The sequence below is a fragment of the Quercus robur genome, chromosome 2, assembly GCF_932294415.1.
Source record: "Quercus robur chromosome 2, dhQueRobu3.1, whole genome shotgun sequence".
In the NCBI taxonomy this organism is placed as follows: Eukaryota; Viridiplantae; Streptophyta; class Magnoliopsida; order Fagales; family Fagaceae; genus Quercus; species Quercus robur.
Window position 1 is genome coordinate 14,312,732 of NC_065535.1, and position 19,862 is coordinate 14,332,593.

A 19,862-nucleotide genomic window follows, 5' to 3' on the forward strand; every position below is an offset into this window, starting at 1 on the left:
GTTTGGGGTTAAATGACTCAAGAAAAAACATAAGTCACATCTATATTTATACCTCAAAGGGACAAGTCAAGTTACTATTAGAAATTCTTGTAATCATTTATGTACCAAGTCAAGTCCTATGTCAACCCTTTTTTTTTTAAACAAAATTAAAAAAAAAAAAAAATTATAGTTGGTTATCAACCTCCAAGAATAGCATAGAGCAGAAAAAATAAAAAGAAACGGAAGGGACATATGTATTTCCCCTTGGTATATTGATTCTACAATTATGTGAAACTAGTGTGTAACCTCGTACATATACACGGTACATTTAAAAACAATCACAATTATATATATATATATTGTTTGCTTATTGATTTTGAATTAAAAAACAAATTGAAATTAACATTTAGAATAATAAATGTAAAAAATAGAATTAGTCATGCCAAGACAACATTTCCTAAAGGATCAATCCCTTCACCAAAATAACTTGGAAAAGAGTTTGACAAAGACCATCTTGCTAAGATGTGTAGCTTTGTTAGCATTCCTATACACCCAATTAAACTCCAGCCAGTCAAATCTAACATATAGCAATCTGACTTCAACAACAAAATTAACAGTTCTTTAGTGCACTAATTTGGATCTATTGGTCACTACCTCAACTCAAATTTGGGAATTACCCTTAATTACCACATTCTAAAGCTACTTTTGACCTGCTAATTCCACTGCCCACAAAAAAGCTTTGGCTTCCACTTGAATAGGGACATTAGTATTCACTTTTTTTGAGAAGGCGAATAAGCTACACTATAAGCCACATTCGATGGATGCATGTAGGAGCTATGCTTCATACATGATTCTAATATCAAGTTCAACATGAAATAAAATGACCATGAATGACAACATTCAGGAGAAAAAGTTTTGTCTTAAAAAATTTAAAACTCAAATCTTGCCTTGAACTATGGACAATGACAATGCCTCAAGAATCAAGATTAAGTTATGTACATTTGATTTGCAAAGCTTAAGGTCAAAAATACAATTATCAAATTACATGCACCCACTCTTATCCTCTGGCTCACAAATCAAACTTTAAAGTATCTTCTCTTTCAACCATGGCATTCACCCACTATTATATTATACTATATGATTCTCATATGAAATATTTCCAGATTCGTTCATATGTGAATCTTCTAAACCAAAATTCACTCACGAATTAAGACAAATAAATAGTTTTCGTTGAGAGCTTTCATTTGTTCCACTATATTTTCTGCTATATGATACCATTGTTTCTAGCAATGTTTACCTTCATTAAAAGTCACACATAACTAAGTACATACTTTGAAGAGCATTACAAACTAAAAAAAAAAAAAAAAAAAAAAAAAAAAAAAAAAAAAAAAACCTATTATAAAAGCTCATAAACTAAACAAATTTCTCTGAAAATGGGCCGAATTTATAATTTTCCTATTTTTTTGGTGTGTTTGTTTTTGGATATGATCCTTTCAAAGATAAGTAACAACACTAATATGGAATGCTATATTTTAGCTATTGATGAATATTTACCGCTTTTGAGTGCCATTCCTCATATTGGATCTTTTTTTTTTTTTTTTTGAAGAAAACCTCATATTGGATCTAAGTAAATACTATCTCTCTATATTTACCCGTTGAGAAATTAAATATATTTTAATTTTTTAATCGATAAATCTCATCTACCTAACTTTGTAAAAACTTGTATTAAAGCCTAGTCATTGTTACTAATTGTATAACTAAATTCAACTATATATTTTTTCATTATAGATCTTATCTCATGCAATATGAAAAATTTCAAGAAATACCACTTTCAACTTAGTGTCTCCAAAAAATAAGTCATATACATTGGACTTGGAAGAAAGAGAACTATTGGTCTTGCCCAATCATACCCCTATATTCTTACAACAAATAATTGGATTACTAGCTTTGTTTATTGTTGAGATGCAACCCAAAACAAAAAAGGCATACGACAACAACAAAATTAATAATAAATAAAATCTCCAAATAGCATTATAATGAAGTATTGTTTCCGAAAGCCATATTTTTCAAATTTGTATGGTTGCTTATTTTAATCCTCATATAGGATTTAAGTTTCATTTATACAATTGAATATTGATATTGTTAAATTCAATGGTTAGTTATGAAGCAAAAGAGTTGTTAACCGTAAAAAAATAAAAAATAAAATAAAAAAAAAAGTGAGAAAAGGAATTGACAATGTTTCATAAGTCAATAAATATGAATAGAAAAGGGGTTGCAACTTTACTTAATTACAAATCTGTTTGTTGTGCATTGGGGGTTGCCGGTGTGTTGTTAAGAGTTGTTTGTTGATGGTAGCAAGTGGTTAGGGGTTGAGATTATATTTAAAGAAACATTTAAGAGAGAGAGAGAGAGAGGAGCTTGAGAGTCTACATAGAAGTGTCCCGGTGAAATATTCTTGTTTAGGTTATTTTTGTGGTCTTCTTGGTTTTTGTATTATGTGTTAATATATTATTTATTTTGGCACAAAAATTTTAAAAATTTAGATAGGACACATGGTGCAAAATTGGGAATCTAATTAACTCACTTAACCCAAAAAAAAAAAAAAGACACGTGGCACAAAATTAAGAATTTAATTGAAATCTAATTAGATTTTTTCTCAATTTCACCTATTATTATTATATATAGATATATAGATTTATATATTGTTTAGGGGAAGATGTACGTGACTAATGCATGAGATGCTTTCTTCTTTTCATATTTTCATAAAAAAGAAAGGTAAAAGACGTGAGAATATTAAATGCTTCAAAATGGTAAAATATTGAGGAATATATATTTTTTTTAATAATACTATTTAGGATAATTTTATTTCATTTAATAATGATCATGTGATATCATTCTTATTTAAATAAGAGTCTAGTTAAAATGTGCATTAATTTTGGTTTGATTTCGCATATTCCTTTGTTTATTTCACCAAGTACCATTTTTTAAAGTCTTTGAGTATACTATGGGTTTACACAATTTTTTATGTGGGTATTCTTAATAGGTGTGGTGCATGCTAAGGAAGAATACGTGCAATTCATGCATGTTAAGAAAATATTAATAGTATTTAATTATGAGTTGTAATGTATATTTTTAAAGAAATTGCCTACCATTCATTAATTTGCATGCATAAATTCATTATAATTGTATCTGTTTTTATTGATATTTGTGCATAATTAGACTTGATTTTTTTAAAATTTTTAATTGAGTACTAAATGCTAATTAACTTACAACCTTTGAAAACATGTTGTAAGGATTGAAATTGGATTGGTCCCAAAACCGGATTGGGCTCAAACCCTAGCGGCCCAAATAATAAATTTGTAGAGCGTGGATAGAAGAACTAGATCTATCACAGAAGAAAAACGATTAGATTTAACGGTTCAAGACGGTTAGACACAAATAAGATTAGAAAATTTATCCTCGGAATAGATTAAGTAGTTTCTATCATATGCTTTTGTTGAATAATAAAATTGTACAAGAGTTCCAGTCCTTATCCTTGATTTCTTCCTCTCTCTCTATTTCAGTACATCTTTCCATATTATATATTCTAGCCTTGGTGCCGTCCCTACCATACACGTGTAGATTAGATTCGGAGAACTAGTTCCTGTCTCATTTAGCACTTCCCAGAACTATCAACTAGCTGCTTGGTCACTGTTTAGGCATCACTTCCACATTAATGCGGCCAGAGAGTTGGTTGGGAATCATTTAATGCAGAGGTAGCAGCTTTTTGAAGATATTTGTTGCCCTTCTCCTTTCTTATCCTTTGTCCGACGTCTAACCCTTAGTGATGATGTAAATCCGAAGTAAGTCCGTGATGATATGACACTCAGATCAACCTCGGACGCATGTTGCCAAGAGGGTTTTTGTCCTCGGACACTTGTTTGACCTATCTCATATTGCCTCTACTCCTCTCTTCATTCCGTTCTCCTTATAATCTTATCTGGACCTCTTCGGATGGTCTAACGTCCTCGGATTGGGCTATAGGCCCAGTTAACAATGTCTTAACAGTACTTCCTAATTAATTGGCCCCCACACATGTTAATAAAATCCTATTTTTTGATGGGATCTGGTGTTGGTATGATTGCATTATTGTTAACAAAATGAGTAGATGTATGCACAAATTCATTGCAACTGCATGTGTGCTTTAAAAAAAAAATTTAATATATATATATATATATATATATAAACTAGTTGACTCATTTCATTGGACACTCGTTTATCTTCTCTATTTACTAAGAAGATTCAGAAAGATAGTTATGGTTTTAAAAAATGTCAAAAATACGCATAATCTAATTAGATAATCCTTATTCTTAAAAAAATAAAAAATAAGGTTAAAATTGTTGTAAGGGTAAAATTTTCAAGTCAAACAATAGGCCTTGGGCCCCATACAGAGTCCAGCCACGACCAAGGAGAAAATGGGGCGCCAAAAGACTTCCGGCCCAACCCTGATAAGTCCAAACTTATTTAAAAGACGTCCGAGGAGGAATGCCTCCTCGGACGTACCAAATATGGGCCCAACGTGCACCCTACCCACAATGAGGAATCACTCCAAACGAATATTGGTAGTAAGGACGAGCCTCACAAAGCAGGGAAAAGGAAGAGAGTATAGGATGTCCAGGGGGAGACCACAACTGCCGCATTAAATGCAAGTAAGCTACTTTTTTGGCCGCATTAATGTGAAGAAGACAGGCGAACAGTGTTGCCTTGGCCATTGCAACTCACAGAAAGGTAGGGTGGATGTCCGATGGGACAGGCACAAGTGAGGTCTAGATAATCAACAAGTGTAAGGCTCTTATTACTTTAAGGAGGCTATATAAGAGAAGGGCATCCCCATGAAGAGGGGATCGGAAAAAGGGTAGAAAGAAGGATATAGAGAGAGAGAGAAAGATTATAGCCTTTAATCAGAAACAGAGGTGCACCCATACGTCTCATCGGACCGAGCATCCAGTGGACATAAATGAGATATTCTTACGTCCAAACCGCTGCATGGCCTAAAATTAACTAACATTCCCTTCGTCAAGTCCTAGTTCTGTAACCCGCTCTCTACAAATTCATTGTCTAGAGTTCTTTGGGCCAGAATCACCTACTTGCTGGGCCTGGGCCCCAAAAACAGACCCTACAATTGTAATTTAAAAAAAAAAAAAAAACTACAAGATAAATTTTTTTTCCTAAGAATTAGCACACTCTCTATTTGAATATATTTCACGTACGTTTAATATGTATATATTTTTTCTTCTAAAAAAAAATATATATATATATATATTTTAAAATTAATACACACTAAACCCATCATTCATGTGAAACCTCACTAACAATAAATAAATTCAAATTGAAAAATTACATTAAACTTAAAATAATAATAATAATAAAAAGTCTTATATAGAGTGCCTGTGACGAAACTAATACTTATTATTTATTTAAATTCAAGGAGCTCAATGGGCTAAATCTCATGTTCTAGAATAAGAGACCCGGACTTCAAAAGATACCTCAAAAATACTTAAATAAAACCCTATTTTAAATTAAGATATTTGATTAAGAATAATTTACCCGCTTGATTAGCCAGAGCGGGGGAAACAGGCAGGCACACGTTACTCACACTTCCCCAACTTAATATCTCCGTCTATCCTCCCAAAGTCACGTCACGTCACGTTACATCCAAGAATTAAAATCACACTTCCCCAGCTACATTTCAAAATTGGCGTCGAAATCTTTTACTATTCATCTTCCTCTCAACTCTCAACTCAGTCATTCTACAATCACAATCACAATGGGTTCGCTTTGTTTTCTAGATGAACCCTTGCACTACCCTGTTGCTCGCAGAGACGAGTCCGTCGTCGACGACTACCACGGCGTTAAGATCGCCGACCCTTATCGCTGGTAATCAAATTCATCGAAAATGGGTTTCTCGCTTCACATTTTCCACGAAAATAAATATTTCTTAGGATTTCAAGATTTTGTTTTCTATGATTCTTTAATTATGAGCTCAACGAAAAAAAAAAAAAACTTATCCTTCCAAAAATAGAAAAAATAGCTATAATTTGTATTAAAAAAAAAAAAAAAAAACCCTGATTCATGAGTGAGTGGTTATGTTATGTTAGCACCAGTAGTGATGCTAAAATTGATTGATATAACGATCCAAAAAAATCTCAGGCTGGAGGATCCTGACGCAGAGGAAGTGAAAGAGTTTGTGGAAGAGCAGGTGAAATTGACAGAGTCGGTGCTCGAGAAATGCGAGACGAGAGAGAAGCTTCGCGAGAAGATTACGAAGCTCTATGATCACCCGCGTTATGGCGCGCCTTTTAAGCGTGGAGGCAAGTACTTTTACTTCCACAACACTGGCCTCCAAGCCCAGAGCGTCCTCTACGTACAGGTTTGTGAGCTAGAATTGGATTTAGCCATTGTTATTTGGTAAAGAGATGTTCATAATAATTATGTGTCTCTGTTTCTTTGTTCAGGATAGTTTGGATGGAGAGCCTGAGGTTTTGCTGGACCCAAATGCGCTTAGTGAAGATGGAACTGTCTCTTTGAGCTCGCTTTCAATTAGTGAGGATGCTAAATACTTGGCCTATGGGCTTAGTGCTAGCGGTAGCGATTGGGTGACAATTAATGTAATGCGGGTTGAGGATAAGAAAGTTGAGGCTGATACATTATCATGGGTGAGTATCTTAATCTTAGTACATGTCTTACTATTCCATATAGATAAAAACAAGTTCCTCTTTTTTTTATAAAAAAAAGAAAAAGAAATTGAGACTTGTTAGAATTATGGTTAAGCGATTTAATCTACCATTTCCTAACCATTTAAACTTTTGGGAGAATTGAATATGTTTATCATGGTATCAGAGCTCTGGGAGTCTCAGTCCACACGTGAGAGGGGGTGTTAGAATCATGATTAAGTAATTAAATTCACCATTTATAATAATTTGAGCTTTTAGGAGAATCGGTAATATATCAAAGACTAATTGAAGGGATTTTATATGTTGTAATTTCAGGTTAAGTTTTCGACTATTAGTTGGACACATGATGGCAAAGGGTTTTTCTACTGTCGATATCCTGCTCCCAAGTAAGTGATCATCCTCATCGTATTCTTGCATTTTAAAAAAGGAGGAATTACTTGAATCTTTGTAAATTATGAACCATGGTAATGATATTGCGTTTGTTTAGACAGGAAAAATTGGATTTAGTGCATCAAATTTGAGATTTCATAGATTATTATATTGAATTCATAATGATAGTATAATGCTATAGAGAGGGAGAAAATGTAGATGCTGGGACAGAGACCAATTCTAACCTTTATCAGGAGGTATACTATCATTTCTTGGGTTCAGATCAATCTGAAGATATTTTATGCTGGAGAGATCCTGAAAACCCTAAATACAGGTTCAGAGCCAGTGTTACACATGATGGGAAGGTAATTCTTCTCTCATTTTTTCATGGCTTTTATGGTTATGTCGGACCGGTGTCAGCTTCAATTTCTTGCATTGATGTTAATCCAACTGTGTGTTTCTTAACACTCCCTTAAAAAAATGTATAATTTCTATGTCTAGTGGCCAAATTTGTTATAGAGAGGTTTTCTTGAGATGATCTGTTATATAATTGAATGCATACCCAAAAAATGAAAAACCTTAAAATCCCTTTTTGAGTTGTATATGAAGCATCATCATTATACCATGTTGTTGAGTTTCTATACTTGAGCTGCCTCTTCAGTTATGCTTATAAATACAATCCATATGTAGTATTTATATGCATGCATTAACTAGAATGCCTGATTAATTTGGCTTAGATAAGAAGTGCAAATGCTCTTTCCTCTTTCTTATGGATTTCCTTCTAACTGACTCCACTTTGATATTTTTATACAGTATGTTCTCCTGTACATCAAAAAGGATTCTGGCCTTGTCAATAAATTTTATTATTGTGACTTTTCTGATCTTCCTAATGGGCTTGTGGGTTTGAAGGGAAAGAAAGCCTTGCTCCCGTTTATTAAGCTTATTGATGAATTTGATGCTTTTTACGATGCCATTGCAAATGATGATACTTTGTTTACCTTTCGGACAAATAAAGATGCTCCAAAATATAAGTTAATCCGAGTAGATCTGAAGGAACCAACTGTTTGGACTGATGTTCTCCAAGAAGACGAAAAGGATGTACTTGAATCAGCTTGTGCTGTTAATGGTAACCAAATGATTGTGAGTTACCTGAGTGATGTTAAGTATGTTCTACAGACAAGGGACTTGAAATCAGGTTCCTTTCTACATCAATTACCCATTGACATTGGGACAGTCTATGGGATTTCTGCAAGGCGCACAGACAATGTGGTTTTTATTGGGTTTACTAGCTTTCTTAGCCCTGGAATTATTTATCAGTGTAATTTAGAAACTGAGGTTCCCAATATGAAGATATTTCGTGAAATTGTTGTTCCTGGGTTTGATCGCTCAGAGTTCCATGTTGATCAGGTGATACTTGCTGCCTTGTTGACACCCTAGTCACTCTAGTTTCCTTCTTCTTCTTCTACCTTCTTGCCAAGCTGCATTAGTGTGGATGATTAGGGGCAGCTGTTCTTCTGTCTCTCTTCCTCTGTTCATCTAGGGTGTGTGTTTGAGTCCTTAAATGTGTCCTCATCTTACTTGATTATTTTTTTCCATCTCCAGGTTTTTGTGCCTAGTAAGGATGGTACCAAGATACCAGTGTTCATTGTGGCAAGAAAGAATATTCTTTTGGATGGATCACACTCTTGTTTGTTATATGGATATGGTGGATTTAACATTAGCATTACACCATCATTCAGTGTTGGTCGTATTGTACTCATAAGGCATCTAGGTGCTGTTTTCTGCATAGCAAACATTCGTGGTGGTGGAGAATATGGAGAGGAATGGCATAAAGCAGGCTCACATGCAAAGAAGCAGAATTGCTTTGATGACTTCATTTCTGCCGCTGAATATCTTATATCTTCTGGCTATACCCAACCCAGAAAGTTGTGTATTGAAGGTGGAAGCAATGGTGGGCTTCTTGTTGGGGCTTGCATAAATCAGGTATTGCTGTGTAGCTTGTAATAGAGGGTGCATTTTCTTAGTCTATAACTTGTAATAGTCGTTTGAGTGCTTAGACTAAATTACAATTTTTTTTGGCAGAGACCTGATCTTTTTGGTTGTGCTTTGGCTCATGTTGGTGTTATGGACATGCTGCGATATCATAAGTTTACTATAGGTTAGTCTAAATCCATTGGATCCACTAGTTAATATTTTTGAATCATGTATTGAACCAGAGTTGCTTTATAGGCCATTCATGGACTTCTGATTATGGTTGTTCAGACAAGGAGGAAGAATTTTACTGGCTAATCAAGTAAGTAAAGTTTGTTCAATAAAAAAAAAGTAAGAAAAGTTTATCCTATATCAAGGACCTGATAGGAAGCTCTTACCATATTTCCTGGCAATCTTTCAAATCTTTAATTTGTAATTTTCCATTGTACACTGCCAATTAGCTCTAGCTCAATTGGCACTTCCTCCCCTTAGAAAATATAGGTGGTGGTGGGTTCAAGACCCATGGGTGCATGTGGAACTTGCCAATAAAAAAAAAAAATCTACCATATGTTGTGTAAGAAACTGGAAAACCATTGTCTATTCTCAATCTTGTAATATTGGACAAAAGTTAAATTTATTCATGCCATTCTTTTTTGGCTTGAGAAGATTCATATACCAGAAAAAGCTATACAAGTATCAGATGCAAGAGGCTTGACCAGAAGGGGAGGGAACTGAGATGAGTAAGGCATAGTAGAAAACCTCATTTTAACTGCCCATTGAGCTCGTTCATGCACTGCACTGTTTACATTCCTACTAATCCTACTAAACACACAAGAAATGAAATTTGATTTTAAACTTTTGACATTCAGGCAATACTCCAGCTCAGAGTGGCATCCCCTTCTATCTTCCCTCACTGATGTGTCTACATTGATGTTTGTGAAAAGGGCTGTAGATAGAGTAAATTTAGAGGGCTCAACATTGCTTAACTTGGGCTTTTCAGCCATTAGAACACCACAGTAGCTTGCATGGGCTTTAATTGTGATAATTGGGACTTCCATAATGGTGTTGTAATGTTCTCCATGCATTAGCTGTTCTTGAGTTTCCAAACCGTGTCCAAACTCCAATGCAAGCAGAGTGAATTGGTCATTTGGAATTTCTGGGTCAACTAGACCTTCTGGTGGAGATATGAATATTCACTAGTCTTATAATTGTGTTTGTTTGAATTGCTCCAATTATAAATCCCCACTGGTTCCCCATCCAAGCTAGTCTTATGACTAGGCACATCTCAGATAGGTGCAATTCATCCTCATCTTCCCTATGGCAAAGAGGACAGAATGACAATTTACAGGGGCATAACCTGCTTTACTGGTAAGTGTCCAGATACCAACATTCAAAGGAAAACTTTGACCTTTCCTGGGGTTGGATGCTCCAAATTTTGATCTAAAACCTACCATTTACCCTATCAAATAGCCTACTTTGGTCCACCCAATAAGCTCATTTAATGGAAAAGCATCCCTTATTTGTTGGGGATCCGTACTAGGTTATCATTAATAGCTGATAAGGAGATAGAACTTGTAGGATGTGGACCATGTGGTTCACTAGTTAATCCAGTTCATTCACTGCCATTCAATTGCTATATGTGATTGCTATCCTTATTTTTATCTCATATGTTCTAGCAGTATCCATATTGATTCTTATTTCTTGATCCAATGATCCAACACATCAGTTGTTATTTGCCATGATCATGAGCGTTCACAACAGCTTGGGTTGCATTAGATATCTGTCAATTAGGAATTATTTACCCTTTGTTTTGGACTGCACCACTTTTGTGCTTTTATTAGATTCACTAAAACAAATATTTTACCTGGTGTTTCTACTAAGCAATTTTCTCTGGAAATATTGTGTTAGGATTCTTCACATAGGAGAGTTTGGATGTTGGCGCACTGTTGATTGTAATTTTTTTTACAGGTATTCTCCACTACATAATATCAGGAGACCTTGGGAACAGCATCTGGATCTACCTTCCCAGTATCCATCCACAATGTTATTGACTGCTGATCATGATGATAGGGTTGTGCCATTGCACTCATTGAAGTTACTAGCGGTTGGTCTTCTTTATCTTTAGCAAAATTTAGAATTCATTAGCCTTTAAAAAAGAAAAAGAAAAAGGAAAACTTGAAGTATAATATTAGAATGATTCTGTGTTATCATGTTGCATATCAGTTCTAGTATTAACAAGGTAGCTGGTGGAACAAGATAAATTATGCATTGTAATTTATTTATTGGTTATGTAACTACTTTTTAGATTTTCTTCAATGATGTTTTCATTGTCTTCATTGTTAGCCATAAGTGTATCGTAGTTCTTTTTTTTTGGTTAAAGAGAGGCAATTATACTAAAAGTTAACCCGCTGGAAGTCGGGTATCAGTTACAAAAGGGCTTCTATTAGCAGTTACATGAGTGCTGTCGTAGGTTAAGACCTCCATAACATATAAGGGAGGAGTTACAAAAGAAACAAAAAGCTCCATTTGAGCTCGCCCAATTTTTGTAAGAGAATCAGCTGCTCTGTTGGCTTCCCTGAAGCAGTGAAGGAGATGGACCTGTTGGAAAGCTTGGAGAGTGTCCCTGCAATCATTGACCAAAGGTTGAGTTAGCCTATTAGAGCAGGATGGTGAGGATAGAAGCTTAATGGCTTCAGTGGAGTCCACATTAATTATAAGGTTGTGGATATTTAAATTTTTTTTCCATGTGGATGCCCTCATGCAGGGCCCAAAGCTCTGCCATGAGAACAGAGGTAGTGCCAATGTGCCTAGAGAATCCCCGAACCCACAGTCCTTCTGAGTCTCAGATGAGGCCTCCCCCACCAGCTTCATCATTAATAACAAGATGCATCTGTATTTAATTTGAACCAGCCCATAGGGGGGTTGATACAATTGCAGTTGGTTCGAGCTTTTGGCATGGATGGAGTGGATGGAGATGTAAGGAAGTGATGCTCTAGAGCTTTGGCAATACAGTCCTCAACAGGTGGGGGTTAGACTGCAAAGATTGGAGGGCAACCTTATTCCTGTTAAGCCAGATGGACCAAATACCGAAGAGAAAGAGCAGATGCCATGGGATACGGTGGTGCCAAGAGGCTTGCTTGGAGGTGCAGTTGGCGTGTAGCCAATATGAGATAGGCAAGCCGAAAGAGGAGATAAGTCCAGAGGGAGGGCAGAGCCGGTTCCAAAAGCTTACTGAGTGAGTGCATTCTCAAAGCAATTGACTAATGGATTCTGAGTGAGCATTGCAGACGGGGCATTGCATTCATAGTTAGTGCATCAACTACATGCATATGCAAGGGCATGGCTTGATTAGCACGCATTGGAAGTTGATATTCTCCCCTCAAACTATTGGATTTGTTAATATGTTCTTACTCTTACTTCTTAGTCATTGCATATGTACACTGCAGCTGTATTATTTTATTTTCTTTTCGTTTTGTTTTTAAAATGGTTGTTTCTATTGTCAGACCATGCAATATGTTCTGTGCACAAGCTTGGAGAAAAGCCCCCAGACCAATCCTATTATTGGTCGCATTGAGGGTAAGGCAGGACATGGAGCTGGACGTCCTACACAGAAATTGGTAAGCTTTCAATTTCAATTTCCCCCACCCACCCCGCCCCCCCCCTTAAATGAGAGTAGTTCTACGTTTTTGTCTCATTGTTACTTTTGGCTATTGGCTCTTCTACTTACAGATTGATGGAGATGTTGACCGTTATGGTTTTATGGCTAAGATGTTGGATGCATCATGGATTGACTAGCTACAATTATGAAGATTTTTTAAGATTCTTATAGCTCAATTGACACCTTCTAACATACCCAACGGAGACGTTCAGATTTCAAATTCCCCCACCCTCATTGTAACTAAAAAAAAACAAACATGAAGATTTGGTGGGAGGTTGCGAGGGGTTATTTCTTCCCTTTTTTATTTTCTATTTTCTCTTTAACCATTACTACAACAAAGAAAATTGAAGGAAATCTCATGTAATAATGTTTCTTGGGTTTTATTTTTTATTTTTATATATTGATAGTTGGAGGTGGGGTATTTAAACTTTAGATGTCTCCATTTGAAACACTCCGAAAGTGTCAATTGAACTACAAAGCTTTTGGCAATCTTTCTCTAAATTTGACTTTCTGTTCATGAGCCGAATTCATCATAGAATATTGAAATTTTGACTATTGAACTATCATCTTTTATTTATATAATTGATTATTTAAGCTCACCCGTGAAATCTTTTAAATGTATTATTTGTATAATAATGGATTGAAATTGAAGTCTATTAAAATTTGTTAGATCTTTCATGAAATGGTCTAAACATAGTTGTATTTTTCGTTCAGAAATTGTTTTATGTAAAACAATGGCACACTACCTCATCAACCAGCGTAAGATGGTTTACATAATTGTCTTCATAAGCCTCATACCTATCGTTAGGCTAGTGCTGACCCTCTTTGACAGAATGTTATGTTTGAGGTACTTGATATCCTACACAAAACCCATACTTGGACATGGTCCGCTGGATAAATTTGCATTTAGGTGTAAGTGGGTCTATAAGATAAAAAACTTTGTAGATGGATTGGTGGAACACTATAAAACTTGCCTTGTTAATGAGGGTTTCACCTAGGAATATGGTATTAATTCCTATATGTAATTGGTCTCTCTTTTAGATAAATATTAAAAATGGACCCGATTAGATGATGATACGTGTTTAAAAGTAGACATATGTCACTACCTTAATGGGTCTAATGCTACTGAACATTGGATCCAAGCCTAACCCTATTAAAAATGCCTATTGAATGATAAATTTCTTGAATAAGTCCAAATGTAGCCAGAGTTGTGTGCATTTCCTAAATAAGACTTAAGACTAATCCAGTCCACTTTAAAAACTAAAGACTAACCAAACCTTAAGGTAACCCAACATTAAATATTTAAATTAATGAATGTCAGGCCCACAAAACAAATTAGCCCATATATATTTAGACCAACATATACTTTTTTATTTATTTATGGAATAGACCAACATAAACTCGGTCTAGTTGGGGGAATCCAGAATCCTATCCTACCCTCCACCTATCAAATTCATCAAAATTCAAAAAAAAAAAAAAAAAAAAAATCCATATTTCATGAAAACATGATGAAGATTATTATTATTTTTTTATTTTTTGGATTTTTTGTAGCCAAATGTTTGATGATAGAGAAATATTACGTCCATGATATTTTTACAATATTTTCATAACAAAATATAAATAGTTAGTTGTTATTGGTTCAAATTTGAACCTAACACTAAGATTACTTTTTTGCTCTAAAAATAACAACCAGTAACATTTTATCATTTAAAATTTACTATAAAAATTATTGTGGACATATTATTCCTCTTTACTATAAAAAGATAGAAGAGGACTAGGCTACTAGCCCACTATAAAAAGATTGAAGAGGACTAGGCTGCTAGCCCAAAAACATGGCGACATAATGGACACAAAATGGCAACACAAGAAGCCACTTTATTCGCTTAAAAGTCCACCCGCTGAACAAATGGCCTAAGAAAAGGCCTCACAATGTTCACATACACTCGTTACGCCAATGCCATTTTCTATTCCCCAACGACTTTCACTTTCTCTCGAAATTCTTGCCGCCTCCAAAGTCTATCTGTATTAATAAGTCACCCCTTCCGTCCACGCAAACAAAACCCAAACCCAAACCCAAGGTACCAACGTTACTTCAAATTCAAAGCTTTTCCTTCCTTTTCTTCTTCATCTTCTTCTTCCTCATTTTCCTCAATCCATTCTTCAATGGGATCGCTTTGTGCCCTAGACGAAACGTTACAGTACCCGGTAGCTCGTAGAGACGAGTCCGTCGTCGATGACTACCACGGCGTTAAAATCTCCGACCCTTATCGATGGTAATATTTTGTTCGTGTTTGCGAATAGAATCTTTGAATTTGGGAATAATCAAGGGATTGGAAATGTTGATTTTTTTTTTTTTTTTTGATTTAATGTTTAGGCTTGAAGATCCTGATGCAGAGGAAGTGAAAGAGTTTGTGCAAAAGCAAGTGAAATTGACAGAATCGGTGCTTGAGAAATGCGAGACGAGAGGGAAGCTTCGCGAGAAGATTACGAAGCTCTTTGATCATCCACGTTACGATGCGCCTTTTAGGCGAGGAGACAAGTACTTTTACTTCCACAACACTGGCCTCCAAGCCCAAAGCGTCCTCTATGTACAGGTTCGTGAAGCCAGAATTGGATCTAGCAGAGCTATAAATATTATACCATACTATACTATACTATACTATATTCTCAAATACATTTCTGTTTTTGAAATAATAACAATTCAGGATAGTTTGGATGGAGAACCTGAGGTTTTGCTGGATCCAAATGCGCTTAGTGAAGAGGGAACTATAGCTTTGAACACGTATTCGGTTAGTGAAGATGCTAAATACTTGGGTTATGCGCTTAGTGCTAGCGGTAGCGATTGGGTGACAATCAAAGTAATGCGTGTTGAGGATAAGAAAGTTGAAGCTGATACTATATCATGGGTGGGTATCTTAATCTTAGTACATGTTTTATTCATCCAAATTGGTAAAGCAATTTACTTTTTGATAAAATCCGAGACAAGGCTAATGGAAGGGATTTCATATATTGTAATTTCAGGTTAAGTTTTCTTCCATTGTTTGGACTCATGATAGCAAAGGGTTTTTCTACAGCCGATATCCTGCTCCCAAGTAAGTCATCATCATGCTCTTACATTTTTCGCGAAATGTCAAAATTGGAATCCTGATTGATGATTGTGGGTTTTAAAATTTGCATTTACCAATTTTTAGAAAGAAAAAAGTTTGCCAAAAATCATTGTGTATGTTTGGGCAGGAGAAATTGGATTTATTACATCATTTCTAAGATTTCATAGATTGTTTATATTGAATCTATAATGGTAGTAGTGTTATGATGTAGAGAGGGAGAAAATGTAGATGCTGGAACGGAGACCAATTCTAACCTTAATCATGAGCTATACTATCATTTCTTGGGAACGGATCAGTCGGAAGATATTTTATGTTGGAGAGATCCTGAAAACCCTAAATACACGTTTGGAGCCAGTGTTACAGATGATGGGAAGGTAACTTATCTCAGTTCTTGGCTTTTCTCGGTTATGTCAGGGTAGGGCCTGCTTTATTGTATTGATATCATTATTAGCACTCCAGTCGGACCTACACTCTTCAGTTTATTATTTATTTTTATAAGTTTGTCTCCCTGAGGCAAAAGTAAGAGTTGGAGTTGTTAGAGGATTTATTTTCTTAATTTGTGTTAGATTTAGCGCAAATTTGTACAGTGAAAGGTAAATTATGGCAATCCAACATCTTGCATTAGACGGCCTTTGTTTACATTATAGAGAGATGTTGAAGTGATAATATAAGATACTCTATAGAGGTTTAGTGATATGACCTATAATTGAACTGAAACGAGATTTAAAAAAAAAAAAAAATGGGAGGCTTTAAATCCCTCTTGAGTTTTATGAAGCACCAGCATTATTTGCATGCATGACTAATTAATTTGGTTTAGATAAGAAATGCAAATGCCTTATTCCTCCCTGAACTGACTTCTCTGTTCTGTTATTTTGCAGTATGTTCTTCTGTACATCGACGAGGGTTGTGACCCTGTGAACAAATTTTATTACTGCGACTTGTCTACCCTTCCTAATGGGCTTGTAGGTTTGAAGGGGAAAAATGACTTGCTCCCATTTATTAAGCTTGTTGATGACTTTGATGCACAATACCATGAAATTGCAAATGATGACACCTTGTTTACTTTCTTGACAAATAAAGATGCTCCAAAATATAAGTTAGTTCGAGTGGATCTGAAGGACCCAACCGTTTGGACTGATGTTATCCAAGAAGCCGAAAAGGATGTACTTGAATCAGCTCGTGCTGTCAATGGTAACCAAATGATTGTGAGTTACCTGAGTGATGTTAAGTATGTTCTTCAGGTAAGGGACTTGAAATCAGGTTCCTTGCTACATCAATTACCCATTGACATTGGGTCAGTTAGTGGGATTTCTGCAAGGCGTAAAGATAAAGTGGTCTTTTTTGGTTTTACTAGCTTTCTTTCCCCTGGTATCATTTATCAGTGCAATTTAGAAACTGAGGTGCCCAGTTTGAAGATATTTCGAGAAACTGTTGTTCCTGGGTTTGATCGCTCGGAGTTCAATGTTGATCAGGTAATACTTTTTACCTTGTTGACATTCTAGTCACTGTAATTTGTCTCTTCTTCCTTCTTGCCTAGCTGCATTCATTTGGATGATTAGGGGCAACTTTTCGTTGTGCCTCTCTATACCTCTGGGGTGTGTGAGCCCTCAAATGTGTGTTTGTCTTGATTGGTTTTTTAATTTCCAGGTTTTTGTGCCTAGTAAGGATGGTACCAAGATACCAGCGTTCATTGTGGCCAGAAAGAATATTCTATTGGATGGATCACACCCTTGTTTGTTATATGGATATGGTGGATTTAACATTAGTCTTACTCCATCATTCAGCGTTGGTCGCCTTGTACTCACAAGGCATCTAGGTGCTGTTTTTTGCATAGCAAACATCCGTGGCGGTGGGGAGTATGGAGAGGAATGGCATAAAGCAGGCTCACTTGCAAAGAAGCAGAATTGCTTTGATGACTTCATTTCTGTTGGTGAATACCTTATATCTGCTCGTTATACCCAGCCCAGAAAGTTGTGTATTGAAGGTGGAAGCAATGGTGGGCTTCTTGTTGGGGCTTGTGTGAATCAGGTAATGATGTCTTAGATGGTGCATTTACTTGATTGTATTCTTGGTTCTATTTCTCGTCTTAGTTATTTTGAGTGCATAGATTAACTGAACTTTCTGTTCTTTGGCAGAGACCTGATCTTTTTGGTTGTGTGTTGGCTCATGTTGGTGTTATGGACATGCTACGATTCCACAAGTTTACCATAGGTTAGGCTAAATCCTTTGTATCCACTAGGTAGCATTTTTTAATCATGTATTGATCTAGAGTTGCTTTCTAGGCCATGCGTGGACTTCTGATTTTGGTTGTTCAGAGAAGGAGGAAGAATTCCATTGGATAATCAAGTGAGTAAAGTTTTGTCTATGTTAAATTTGATGTGAAGCTCTTACTTTACTTCATGGTAATGCTTCCCATATTTAATTCATAATTTTCATATGTTAGCTCACTGTTGATCTTTATTTTCTTTCTTTAGGTATTCTCCACTGCATAATGTCAAGAGACCTTGGGAACAGCACCCGGATCAACCAACCCAATACCCACCCATAATGTTATTGACCGCTGATCATGATGATAGGGTTGTGCCTTTGCATTCATTGAAGTTATTGGCGGTTAGTCTCTTTATCATTAGCTCCCCCGCACCCCGCACCCCCTTCCCTCTTTTTTTTTAAATAACTTCTAATTACTGTTAGAATGCTTCTACGTTATCATGTTACATATTATTATTGTTCTAGTATTAGTTGGTGTATAAGATATATTACATTTTGTTATTTATTTGTTTGCTGGCTATGTAATTACTTTTTAGATTTCCTTCAACAGTGTTATATTGTTGGTCATAAGTGCAACTGCGTGCATATGAAAGGGCAATACTTGAATGTAGCTGTCGTTTTGCCTATCCTCTCCTCAAACTACTGGAATTTGTAACTATGTTATTAGTCATTGCATATGTGCACTGCACGGGTGTTATTTTATGTTCTTTTTCCTTGTTTGACAGTTTTTTTTCTATGTATTGTCAGACCATGCAGTATCTTCTGTGCACAAGCTTAGAGAAGAGCCCCCAGACCAATCCTATTATCGGTCGCATTGAGTGTAAGGCAGGACATGGAGCTGGACGTCCTACACAGAAATTGGTAATCTTTTTACTATATTTGTTCCCCTAAAGTGGTTCTTATGTTATTGCCGGGTGGTTAATTATCAGTCATTTGCTCTTCTACGTACAGATTGATGAAGCTGCTGATCGGTATGGTTTTATGGCTAAGATGTTGGATGCATCATGGACTGACTAAATGCTAGCGGTTAAAAGAGTTAAAACTAATTCTTAATTCATAGGATTTCAATATGGAAGATTTGATGGTTTGAATCATAGAATTCACATCTATGGTTTATTTCTCTCTCTCTCTCTCTCTCTCTCTCTTCCTTTTTCATTCTTTGGGCGTGGGGGGTTCGGGGTGGCTCCTTTTTCTAATTTCTTCTCTCCTTCGTAACAATCATATTCACAATAAATAAGATTAAGGGCATCATATGGAAGTTTTTTTTTTTTTGACATTTTATAGTGGTTGTTAACAATTGTCGGTAACTCTTCTTTTGGCATTATACTGACTTGGAACTTGGATTGGATGTGCTTGTCGCATATGAATCTCTAGTCATCTAAGGAAAAAAAAAATTGTGCTTTACAATATTATGAGTAAAGAACCACAAATATGACTTGGTGACTCTCAAAGACTAGGACACAAGCGCCTTAGACCTTGCAAAATTGGATTCGAATCTGTCCACCCCGTGGAATTCGAAGTAAAAAATGGATATGAAGGGGAAAATTTTAACTCGTTGGATGGGCGGAGGAAATTTAAACTTGGGGAAAATGACTCAACTCAACATAATTTTGCTATAAATACATTTATGAGTGATCACATCCGATATGCCCAATCCAATTGTTTGACCTGAAGGATTGCGAGTGATTCTCAATGGGTTGGTCAAAATCAACATATGTGTTCTATAATTTTTGGATTTTCAAGTAAATTTGGATAAACTTTAATCCAACCAGTCTGACGTGACTGGCTTTAACATAT

At 35.7% G+C, this 19,862-nt stretch overlaps 2 protein-coding genes across 3 annotated transcripts; both read left to right on the forward strand.

The window, feature by feature from the left end:
* Positions 1-5,687: 5,687 nt before the first annotated feature.
* Positions 5,688-12,945, forward strand: LOC126712516 (uncharacterized). 2 transcript variants are annotated; one of them, XM_050411860.1, is made up of 12 exons: positions 5,692-5,895; positions 6,169-6,388; positions 6,474-6,674; positions 7,008-7,078; positions 7,264-7,426; positions 7,875-8,468; positions 8,664-9,044; positions 9,144-9,219; positions 9,291-9,354; positions 11,001-11,136; positions 12,536-12,649; positions 12,762-12,945. In XM_050411860.1, the coding sequence occupies exons 1-12, from the start codon at positions 5,786-5,788 to the stop codon at positions 12,825-12,827; spliced, it is 2,196 nt and encodes a 731-aa protein (XP_050267817.1). In that variant the 5' UTR covers positions 5,692-5,785; the 3' UTR covers positions 12,828-12,945. The 2 variants fall into 2 exon arrangements, 1 of the variants encoding a protein (XP_050267817.1); XR_007651122.1 differs by lacking the exons at positions 12,536-12,649; positions 12,762-12,945 and adding an exon at positions 9,902-10,400 and having other exon boundaries at positions 5,688-5,895.
* Positions 12,946-14,616: 1,671 nt separating this feature from the next.
* Positions 14,617-19,336, forward strand: LOC126712514 (uncharacterized). The gene is made up of 12 exons (XM_050411859.1): positions 14,617-14,963; positions 15,065-15,284; positions 15,396-15,596; positions 15,712-15,782; positions 16,009-16,171; positions 16,676-17,269; positions 17,445-17,825; positions 17,933-18,008; positions 18,080-18,143; positions 18,272-18,407; positions 18,813-18,926; positions 19,017-19,336. Exons 1-12 carry the CDS (start codon positions 14,620-14,622, stop codon positions 19,080-19,082), a joined length of 2,430 nt encoding a protein of 809 aa, XP_050267816.1. The 5' UTR covers positions 14,617-14,619; the 3' UTR covers positions 19,083-19,336.
* The last annotated feature ends 526 nt before the right edge of the window (positions 19,337-19,862 follow it).

Excerpts from the sequence above, each read along its gene's own strand:
- LOC126712514 (XM_050411859.1), top strand. The coding sequence starts at position 14,620 with ATGTTCACATACACTCGTTACGCCAATGCCATTTTCTATTCCCCAACG. Across the intron at positions 16,172-16,675 it reads GTGTTACAGATGATGGGAAG|TATGTTCTTCTGTACATCGA; the intron begins GTAACTTATCTC and ends GTTATTTTGCAG. Across the intron at positions 18,927-19,016 it reads GACGTCCTACACAGAAATTG|ATTGATGAAGCTGCTGATCG; the intron begins GTAATCTTTTTA and ends TTCTACGTACAG.
- LOC126712516 (XM_050411860.1), top strand. The coding sequence starts at position 5,786 with ATGGGTTCGCTTTGTTTTCTAGATGAACCCTTGCACTACCCTGTTGCT. Across the intron at positions 6,675-7,007 it reads AGGCTGATACATTATCATGG|GTTAAGTTTTCGACTATTAG; the intron begins GTGAGTATCTTA and ends TTGTAATTTCAG. Across the intron at positions 9,220-9,290 it reads ATATCATAAGTTTACTATAG|GCCATTCATGGACTTCTGAT; the intron begins GTTAGTCTAAAT and ends GTTGCTTTATAG.